Source organism: Poromitra crassiceps, assembly GCF_964638095.1.
Source record: "Poromitra crassiceps genome assembly, chromosome: 5".
NCBI lineage: Eukaryota > Metazoa > Chordata > Actinopteri > Beryciformes > Melamphaidae > Poromitra > Poromitra crassiceps.
Window position 1 is genome coordinate 38,709,431 of NC_139642.1, and position 11,450 is coordinate 38,720,880.

The window sequence follows — 11,450 nt, forward strand, 5'->3', positions numbered from 1 at the left end:
AAATTTTTCGGGCGGCCGGCCTTCGGCCGGCCACCCGAGTGGGCCCGGCCTTCGGCCGGGCATCTGCACCCCTTCCTATCTTGGATGCACCCTTAGTCATCTGGTTCTGGAACCGGCCCTGCTGATACTGTATTTATTTGATGTCGAGATCATGGACGATGCAGTTGAATTCAATGGCCACACATTTGAGCTGGAATAACATTATGTGGATCATGTGGAGGAGCGGAGGAAGCAGGCTTCCTGCAACAAGGTAAATTACAGGTGCCATTATCTTGCTGTCACTATATAATAACGATATGAGTTGCTGCATGTTAGAAAATAAGCTATTAGTAGGTAAATACACAGATTGCACATGCCCACATTTCCCCTCTTTCAGGCCGTGGCTGGGCTCATTATTGCATTGTGGTGGATGGATTTGGAAAATATCTTTTCTGGGTGAGTTAAAAAATAATAAAAAAAAAAAAGACGAAAATAAGGTCCAGGTTGTAAAAAAAACTGAATTCTCCTTTAAGTAAAATCCCCATTCTAAAACCCCATTGACTTTTCACCGTAAGATCCAGGAAGTCAGGGACTTCCGCCTTCCGACTACAAAAATGTCATGCCTGCGGTACTCTATTCCATTCATGAATCAAATGTTTTTTATTGAAACAGGTTCTTGTCATTCTACTATGCATTATATTCACTCGTCATGATGATTTTGATGGCATTTTACCCATCATGTTCTTTTTTGTATTCTTTTCTGGCTTCAATAAGATTATGTAACATTTTGGAACAAAAATACAAATTAGCAGTGCAAAACTGGAGGCCAGAATTGCAAATATCTCCACAGCAACACTGAACTTCCCTGGAGAGCTGACATAGGCAGGGATAAAGGTGATCCAGACCGCACAGAATATCAACATGCTGAAGGTGATAAATTTGGCTTCATTGAAATTATCAGGCAGTTTCCGGGCCAAAAAGGCTAAAAAGAAACATAACATAGCCAGTACTCCTATATACCCCAACACAGCCCAGAAGCCTACAGCTGAGCCTAATGCACATTCTAGGATGATTTTGTCTTTAAAGTGTTTAAAATTCTTGAAAGGAAAAGGAGGAGAAATAGTTAGCCAAAGTATGCAAATTAGGACCTGTATGAGAGTGAAAGCCAGAACACTGAGTCTCTGCTGAGCAGGGCCGAACCTCTTCATGATATTATTGCCTGGAAGTGTAGCCCTGAAGGCCAGTAACACCACCATAGTTTTCCCCAGCACACAAGACATGCAGAGGACAAAGGTGATTCCAAATGCTGTGTGTCGCAGCATGCAGGACCACTCAGAGGGCCGGCCGATGAAGGTCAGAGAACACAGGAAACACAGAGCCAGGGAGAAGAGCAGCAGGAAGCTCAGCTCAGAGTTATTGGCCTTGACTATGGGGCTGTTCCTGTATCTGAAGAAAATAAAAGCCACGATAGCAGTCATGCAAGTTCCTAACAGGGAAGCCGTCGTGAGCACTGCCCCCATAACCTCTTCATATGATAGAAACTCTGTGTCCTTCTTTTCACAGTCATGTCTTCTCTCATTTGACCAGAATTCAGGATGGCATCGCACACAGGTGATGGAATCTACAAGTTAAAATCAAAACAGATGTTAGATTTCCTGAGTCACTCCCTTATTTTCCCACGGCGGTGGCAGCAGGCCAAGCTGGGGTCAGAAGATGCCAAAGTCAGTACACTCACTCACTCACACACTCATAGACATTTATGAAGGGGCGGGGCTAGGGGCCTGTAGTGAGGGATAGGTAGGTCGGGGTTTGACAGGTGGGTAGGGGGAGTGGCTAAAGGAATGTGAGTGGTGGGAGGGGGTGGGGGGCAAGGAAGGGGGCGGGGCTAGGGAAATCGTCCGTAGCTAGGGATAGGAAGGTCCTGGAGAGTCAGGATTCAAGGGGAGGGTAGAGGGAGTGGGTATGGGGATGTGGGTGGTGGGAGGCGGTGTGGTGAGGGAAGGGGGCAATGCTAGGGAAAAGGGAATGTAGGAAGGTTGTAGAGAGTTGGAGTTTGAGTAGTCTCTTAAAATAGATGCATTGGCTCCCACAATTTGCAAATGCTTCCGCCTACTCGTCTGTGCTTCATAGAGGAGTTGGTCAAAATGGAAATAAGGCGGGACATCCACTGAAAGCGGGCACATCCGCTATAATTTCTCCAATCACCTGCATCAGTTTTGTTCCTGGAGTATTTGAAGATTGTGGAAAAGATAAGCTTGAGAGACTATGGTTTGAGGGGTGGCTAGGGGGGTGTGGGTGGTGGGAGGCGGTGGAGAGGGGTAAGGAAGGGGGCAGGGCAGGGGGAAAGGGGCCCTAGCCAGGGATAGGAAGGTCATAGAGAGTTGGGGATCAAGGGGTGGGTGAGGGGACTGGCTGTGGGGATGTGGGTGGGTTAGGCTTAGGCTAGGCTTAGGGGTAGGACCATTTGAAAACGAGCAGTGATGTTGAGGTACCCCAAAATATTGCCTAAAGAACCATAAGGGTGGGCTTCAAGCCAAGGTATTTGCACGTGTTAATTTCTTCTAGGCAGATAGATGGTTCAGTAACACTACATAACCACCAGTTAGCTATAGAAAGGAACCATGACCATGCCATGAGAGCTACATTGAACATTATTTTGTGAATACTGCTGATTCAATCCCGGAACCCCCGGCCGCCTTATCAGGGCCGGTTCCAGAACAAGATGACTAGGGGTGCATCCTAGATAGGAAGGGGTGCAGATGCCCCGCCCCTTCATAAATGTCTATGAGTGTGTGAGTGAGTGAGTGTACTGACTTTGTGGGCCGGGCCCACAAATTTGACATGCTATTTTACTAAAAATAATGCATTTGACCATCATTTCAAGTAGAATGATACCACCCAAGCAAGAGTATTTCAAGTGTTTCAAGTGCTTTACTGAAATATTTGGACCATATAATGATAATACAATTATCTCAACCTTAAAAGGTTACATATAGGTGCCAAAAAGCGATAAAATCACATCAAAGAACAAAGAAAAACAACAACTATAATTCAAGTTTAAGTAAGTGTGCAGCTGTAGCATTTATAATTTTTTTTTTTTTTTTTTACTTTTCAACTGAGCATGCAGACAATTAAAATGAGGGTGCAATGCATGCTTTTGCACCCCCGTAGAACCGGGCCTGCGCCTTATTATAGTAGTGAGATTATCCAACCAGAGAGCCTTAACCCAGCAGCAGTGTTGGGAAAGTTACTGAAAATTAGTAATTAGTTACAGTTACTAGTTACTTCCCTAAAAGTAATATAATTACTTTAAAGTTACTAGTTACTTCAAAGTAATTAGTTATGAGGGAAAGTAACTTTTGCATTTCTTTTAAAAGTCTGCTTTGATTGTCATATCCATTTAATCCCGAATTTTTCACACACATGAAAATATCTGAATCATGTGTCATTAGTAACCATTTGAAATAATCAATCATTTTTTGAAATTTTCATGGAAAAGTATGTGGGAAAAGTGAGTTGTATGGTCGGTCACAATTGTGACCGGTGGGATAACACAGGGCATTCAATGTGTATACTGAATTTACATATTTTTCCTATGCAGTCATCAAAAATGTTATATCCCAGCCTAGTTATTAACACATTAGGGGGTGGAGCCTCTGTGTTGGAGGGTGGGTCCTCCATGCTGGAGGGTGGAGCCTCTGTACTAGAGGGCAGAGCCTCCACGATGGACTGTACCGGCCCCTCCTCTTCTTCCTCCACTTCCTCCTCAGCAATGGGGGATTGGAAGCCGCTGTCGTCATGGGACGGTGGGGGGAAGTCCGGCGTGGCCTCTGGGGGCTCTATGGTATTGACGTGGGGCCCTGCTCCATTTCTGTGGCAGCGGCTGCAACACCTCTGAAGCTGCCGATGCCTCCTGGTTGGTGGGTGGGAGTTCGTCCAGCACCGCTGGCTTTCCTCTCCCTGCACGGCGTCATCTATTTCCTCTAGTGTGCTTCTTGTAGCACATTCACCCACTGATGGGACTTCTCTGGCTTCCTTCTCCTTCAGGATTCAATTGAACTGTTTGTCAGGGCTGGAGGGAGGGGACTGCTGGTTCTGTTCTCTCTGGCTTGGCTTGTCGGCTTGGCTGTCCTCATCCTCCCCTTCCTCCTCTTCCTCCTCCCCATCCTCCACGACTCACCGAGAAGAACCAGAGAATCCTCCACCTGGATCATGGACACCACTTGCTTCATCGTCCTCCTCTTCTGGGACTCCTCGCTCTTACCCTCGCCCTTGCCATCCTCCCCAGCTCCGTCCACCTCCTCCTGAGCTCCATACTCCCCGTCCCAGTCGATGGTAAGGTTTTCGCCCAGAAGGTGCAGGTTGGGGTCACAGGTTGTCTCCAGTGGACCACTGCCTCCTTCACAGCCATCATGATGTCCTTCATGATGGAGTGCAGCACCACCTCCTCGAAGATGTTCTCCAAGAAATTGGAGAATTTCTCAAAGATCAGTTCTTGGAAGCATGGCAGCTGGTAAGCGCAGCAGGGGCTGAGCTGCTCAGCATGTAGGTATGTAGAAGATCTGCAGGACAGCCCCGTAGAAGAAATGCTTCCGCACCGTGCTACTGTCATAGTCAAATTTCTTGATGGCTCGGTCCTGGCAGCACTGGATGGTCTTACAGAGCCCCTCCATATCGCGAGACTCCAAAATCTGGTGAAGGATCTGCTCAAAGGTTTATACTGCATCATCCATTTGATCTCTCATGACGATCTGGCCCATCTGGATGAACATAGTCTCGCTTGCCAGCCTCCGCTCCCTTCCGTGAGAGGAGTCTGGCTGCATGGAAACAGGCTGCTGGCATAAGCCCTCCCCTGTTCTACTGCTGCTCTCCCATTGGAGGTGACCATTTCAGTCGCTGCCGGATTTCCGCTCCCCGCTTACAAGCTCTGTGGTGGCGAAAGTGAAAACAACAATGCTAACTAGCTAGCAAGCTAACGGCAGAAACCTAGCTTGTTGCTACATGCTGAAAATGGCAAGTTTTGACGAAGATTTGGATTGTTGGAAACTATTTTCCAAGGGCACTGCCCTGGTTAAACCAAACAGGTCTTTTTTTTTGCAATTCCAGAATGTAGACCAGCGCTGCCAGCAGGGGCGGTTCTAGGCCTTTTTTGGGTGGGCTTTAGCCCACCCAAAAATAGTCTCAGCCCACCCAAAAAAATAGAGGCAATTTTATTTTTAATTTTAATTTTTTCAAATCCATGGTGCAAGGCAGATATTTAAACAGCCTTGTTTGTGTACAGTACCAGTGGCATGGTAGTAATAAAAAGGGATTAAGGACCAGGACCCCTGGTGGTCAGTAAGATGGGCTGGTTGAGCCAATGTTAAAATTATCTTTATTTATTATTTATTTTTGCTTTAAAACTATTTTTTAATTTTCTGCTTAAAGTTCATGAAAAAAAGTGGCATTCTTGTTTTTTCCCACAATAATTTCATAATACCATTTGTAATGCCACCGTTGTAGTGCTGTTGTTCAAAATTAAAGTACATTTTCTCAGATTTATTGGTGTCTTTCTAGTCACACAATTTAATAGTCAGTGTTTCCCATACACTGATCTATTTGTGGTGGTACACCCTACATAGATTTTGACCCCCACAAATACTGCCACATATTAAGTTCAACTAGTTGACTGCAAACTCCTGCTTTAGTGCTTACAGTATATTATTATCTTGTCGGAATATTATTCCAGCCAATAAGTTCGGAAGTTCCCTTTTGATTTAATTTTACTTTTGTTTTGTCTACAAAGCAAAATGTTACTTTACTTGAAACTCCCCTGAAGTGATTTTGGTAGCCTATTATTTATGCAAGCATAATTCTACCATATAGTAACCTGTATGCAGAATATATATAGTATATATAGGGAAACAATTATTTTTTAATCGCTGTAAAACCACAGAACGGTAAAGAAGATATTGATGTGTATAGTTCTTCATAGATCTAGTCTCTTCATTTTGATCTCAAAGTGCGCCAGTTTGATCCATTTTTACTTCAAACTGTACAAAATTATCTTGTCAGGGCGTCCAGGATGGAGCTGATCTAGGGCTGGGTGCCACCTTTAGCAGCTTCTCTGCCTTTGGGAGGACCACCACTCGCATCTGGTTGGTGACATGCTCCTTGGAGGTGATGATCTGGTCCATGTCTGTTCATATTGATGCGACGTCGCACCTCACACCGCTGCTCCACAGCCTTGTACTGGGCTTGGCACTGATGCTGCACCAGGCTGTATACACATCACTGATCAGCATCCAGTTCCTCTGTCTCTCATCTTTGAGTCGAGATGAGATGAGCTCCCTCAATTTGAGGAGGAGGCCCTCCATCACCAGGTTAGACAGAATCTGCGATGGTACACATCCGCCACATAACATGTCACAGGTGCCGTAGTGCCCATGAGCCTGGCAGTAGAGTCACACTGCATCGGTGAAGGCCGGCATCTAGACCTTGTTCTCCTCTGACAAACCATTGTTGGCCTGACTGACACAGATTCTAAAATCGGGAGCGTACCTATGTTCCCCGGGTCCTATATTCCCCGGGTCCTATGTTCCCCGTTTTTGTGGGACCGGGGAACATAGAACCCTTTCTATGAAAAAGGGTCCTATGTTCCCCGCTTTTCCCAAATAGGGTCCTATGTTCCCCGCTATGTTCCCTGGTCCGATGTGTCTCCCGAAATGCCAAAAACAGCCTACCTCATATGATCGCGTGATTCAATCAATGCATATGGGCTGCCTTAGCCTTCTGCGAGGCACATTCATTTACCCACTGGGATCAATAAAGTAGCCATTGATATATTGATGTATTGATTCATTGATTCATTCATTGATTGAAATCCGTTGTGGGGGAATCTCACGGAGGAGCAGGCTGCTCGCTCATCCATTCGACCACTGCTTCAGCCTGATGCGCTGAAAATAAGTCTGAAGTTTATTGCACAGGCCATGAGAACTGATTTGAAAAATACTCTTTCCATAAGGACACTGTGAAACGCGCCTTGCAGACAGCGGGAGCAGACTCGTTCCCTTATTTAGGCTACTAGGACTAGTTGAGTGAATAAAGTGGATTCGCTCAGTAGCAGCATCTCACCTACTCCTCATCTATTACGTGCCAGCGCCCAGCATACGTGTTTATTCTACCAGACAAACAATGGCTGCAAATGGCTGTATTATTTGAGCCACCTGTAGCCTAGTAGGCTATTGCACTGGCTGCCTGTGCGCTCCCGCATTGATTTTAAATTAGCCCTCACTGTTTTTAAAGCACTTAACGGCACGGCCCCATGCTTGTAAGCCCCGCTGTTGCGGGCATGTAGGCTATGTTAAAGCATATACAATGTCAAGCTTTATTGGGTTTAAAGGCCCGCTCATGTGCTCCGCCCCATAGAGGCATGTCGTAATAGGGATGAAGGCGCAGACAACACTCACATAATATTTAAAAAAGGCCTGGTAATCCCCGAGACAGAACTCAAAAATGATGGTGGGAAAAAAATTACCTAGTCGGCAGGCCCTTTCCAAATGTTACGGAGAGTGTTGTCTTTTGATTGAATCACGCGATCATATGAGGTAGGCTGTTTTTGGCATTTCGGGAGACACATCGGACCAGGGAACATAGCGGGGAACATAGGACCCTATTTGGGAAAAGCGGGGAACATAGGACTCTTTTTCATAGAAAGGGTTCTATGTTCCCCGGTCCCACAAAAACGGGGAACATAGGACCCGGGGAACATAGGACCCGGGGAACATAGGGATGACCCCCTAAAATCATTACCATCCTTCATGTAGCTATGTGTATAACTAGATGCACTGTGTTATCCCACCGGGCACTATTGTTGCCGTCGATATGTTTACTCATTCTATGACCACACTGAACAACCTTGAGTAATTGCAAATTCATACATCAATAGTAGACACCTTGAAGATGATGTGTACCAAAAATCATTGTCCTATCTTTATGTTGAAATAAACAAATAAAGGCCGCACACTGTAGCTCCCGTTTGCTTTTGTTTTATTCTTTTCTTTTTTTCTCTTTTCTTTTTTTTTCACTGTAGCAAACGGGAGCTACAGTGTTTATTTGTTTATTTCACTGTGTTTTCTATTAGGTCCAGCACCTGCCTTTTAAACTGGTTGGGATGTGCATATCTTTTTTCACTGTCCTATCTTTAAGTTAACATACTTTTAACCTTTTGTTTGGGAGCTTTGATGCTAATGAGCCTCTGGGGCTCTACTGTAGCTGCAGCTGTGGCCAGGAAGGGCCACATCTCTCCCTGGACTAGGTCTGAGGATCAGAAACCGGATAATCCTCTGAAGTTGTCCACCATTTTCATGACCTAAAGTAACTAGTAACTAGCCCACTGAAATTGAAAAAGAAATTAGTTCGATTACTAGTTAGGCTGCTATAAAAAGTAGTTAAGTTCCAGTAACTAGTAAGTAGGGGGACTGCCCCCTAGTCCGATACCTCACGAGTCCGATACCTCACGAGTCCGACACCTCATGGTTTTGGGTTAGGGTCTGGGGGAGGTTAGGTTTAGGCGTGGGGGTGGGAGAGGTTAGGTTTTGGGTTAGGGTCTGGGGGAGGTTAGGTTTAGGCGTGGGGGTGGGAGAGGTTAGGTTTTGGGTTAGGGTCTGGGGGAAGTTAGCCTCTTTTTTCGGACTCGTGAGGTGTCGGACTCGTGAGGTATCGGACTCGTGCCATGGCACCGTAAGTAGTTACTCCCAACTCAGCCTAGCAGTAGCTATGAATTTGTTTCCCCGCGCCCACCCCACAAAAGGGAGGGACTGAGGATTGTTCTCGGTCTGTCCATTACTTCATCTGCCCATTAGTCTAACTAGGGGGCAGCATTAACAATTAATGGGGACTGGAATGTCTCTCCTGATTCAAAATATAGCTGAATTGCTGGTTTGATGAAGTAAAATTATTTTTACAAGCATTCTACGAAATGTCTATAGTAAAATAAATATCATGGATTTGCATTTATTATGCTATGGGCACAGCTCTTTTGGGTGGAACCAAACTCATGGCAAAATTCGGCATTGCACTCTATTGGGTCCCCAGCGATAAACCATTTTTGTGTGGCGGTATGTCTATGCAAGTCTCCGAATTGCACAGAATTTGACACTTAAATACTGGTATTATATTTGAATATTTATGTCATTGCTCATATAGAATTTACAGGCGTTATACTCTGATCCATTACATGATACTAGAGTACCTGTGGTGTTGCTGATTTCTCCCTCTGCACATGGTATACAGTCATAGCAGCAGGCTGGCTTTCCTTTCTGGAGGACCTTACGTGTTCCTGGGGGACATGTCTCACTGCACACTGACACGGGCACCTGCATGAACAAAAAAGCAGTATGAGATACACTTTGATATGCTGTTGTCTTTACAAACCAACATTTGGAGTTCTGATTAAATCAACATACGATAGCTTACTATCTAACCTGTTCTGAGTTCTGTGCCCAAATTAAGGACTCAGTGTGTAGATTTAGTTGTTTTTCTGCAGGTAAAGATGCATCATAAAGACCAACGGTGACAAACTCCACAGTGCCATTTTCATTCGGCTGCCAGTTTATGATGTCATACTTTGCGGCTGGGTCTCCATTCTCATCAAAGTAAACGTCCTCCCCCTCCTTTGTCTTGAACTGAATCTTTTTTATGTGCTGCAAAATCTAAGTAGATAGATATTACTTTACGTATTCCATTAAATGTAAACCACCTCATATTCTGCAGAATGATGGAAATGCAACAATTTATTAAGTAGCTAATACAATTAAATTTTTTAAAAGCAAACAAAAAATCCTCATTTGAAGCACATAAGGTTGAACATGTTCAGTGTTCAGTGTTCAGCTCACCGTGAATGGATCTGGCTGTACCTTATTGCCACATGTGTCTTCTTTACAGCCAAGAATACTATGTAGTGCGTGAGCCACAGCATACACTCCTTTATAGACATTGTTAAAGATGGGCATGAGTGACATATCAGTGAAACTGTTTTGCTGCCCAGACACATCTTCAGAGCCTGTACAGTATCTCTGATTCCCTTCTGAGCCCTTCATCTGCTTGAACCTACAATCAAACATTGTCTCCCAGAATTCTGTGAACAATTCATTACTAGATGAATTGAGTGACTTTACATCCAACATGAACTCTCTCATCCCTGTGACATGGGCCCTGGTGATGGACAGCCCTATAGCACCATCCAGGATGTGGTGTCCATCCATAGTTGCAGTGTGGGAATCAATGATCCAGCCCTCACTGCCTACCCACTGGTACCCAGTCAGGTTGTGGGGGGCCATCTCATGTATTAGTACTTCTAAATCCATGTGGGAGATGAAAGCGACAATCACCTGGGAAGTAGAAGCTTTGATAATGTCAATTATTGCCTGTAATTTTTCTGGTGGATCTGTTCTGAAGAAGGATACAGAGTATTCTAGACAGATGCCCAGCTGTTGGGCGGTCTCTGTGAATATGGCCATACCGTTATTGCCATAATCATCATTGTTCCTAATTGCCCCGACCCAAGTCCAGCCAAAGTGCTTGACCAACTGGGCCAGAGCTCTGCTCTGGTAGAAGTCACTGGGTACTGTTCTGACGAAGGAAGGGTACCGGACTTTGTCACTGAGACAGGCACAGGTGGCAAAGTGGCTGATCTAGGGAGTAGAAAGGAATGATATTCCCAAGATGAGGACGCAAATTAAATGTACACTGGAAAACATAGAGCACATTAGAAATTATTTTAACTTTACTGTAAGCATTCAGATGAATTGCAGCATAATAAGTACTCATCATCAAGAAAGTAAAACTAAATAAATAAATCAAACTGTGGCCAAGGTCCGTTACACTATGTGATTATACATTTGTAAAAATAATAATAATAAAAGGAAAACTACCCACCAAAGGGATATGAAAGGGTCCAATGACAGTGGATATAGCCATGCAAGGAGAGGAGGAGGTCTCTCCTAGAATGGCCTGCACTTGGGCCGGTCTGGTGCAGGGTGCCTCAGAGGCTGTGGATATATCCTCATTACCGTTAGCCAAGGCCAGTGCCACCCTGACTCCCCTTGCAAGTGAGCCACATGCATCATAGATCTTGTAGCCCAGAAAGATGCCAGGCAGCAAGTCTGTGCTGTTGTTAATCTCCTCAATGGCAAAGAGCATAGCCTGAGCAAACTGGAACGCTCTGAAATTCAAACTTCACCCAAACACTTATAAATAGTTGGAGGCATAGCCAGTATGTCCTTAAAATGATACAAAATTAAAAGTGAATCTATATGAGCAAACATTTCTTAATAACAGTTTTTTTAATCCATTTGTATATCTACCCAGTTCTCATCTTCTGTCTTATGTTAAACAGCTACAGTGTGATTTACCTTGTGCACTGCAGTGGTGGTGGTCTGTACATGTAGGCATCCTGTCTGCCTTTCCAGCTGCTGTGGAAAGAGAAAATT

The 11,450-nt window shown here is 44.8% G+C and overlaps 1 protein-coding gene across 1 annotated transcript; it reads right to left on the reverse strand.

Moving 5' to 3' along the window:
* Positions 1-686: 686 nt before the first annotated feature.
* On the reverse strand, positions 687-11,160 carry LOC310776460 (extracellular calcium-sensing receptor-like; the record flags this gene model as incomplete). The annotated part of the gene is made up of 5 exons (XM_083636650.1): positions 687-1,600; positions 9,212-9,335; positions 9,444-9,662; positions 9,855-10,652; positions 10,897-11,160. 5 exons carry the CDS (start codon positions 11,158-11,160, stop codon positions 687-689), a joined length of 2,319 nt encoding a protein of 772 aa, XP_083492776.1.
* Between the last annotated feature and the right edge of the window lie 290 nt (positions 11,161-11,450).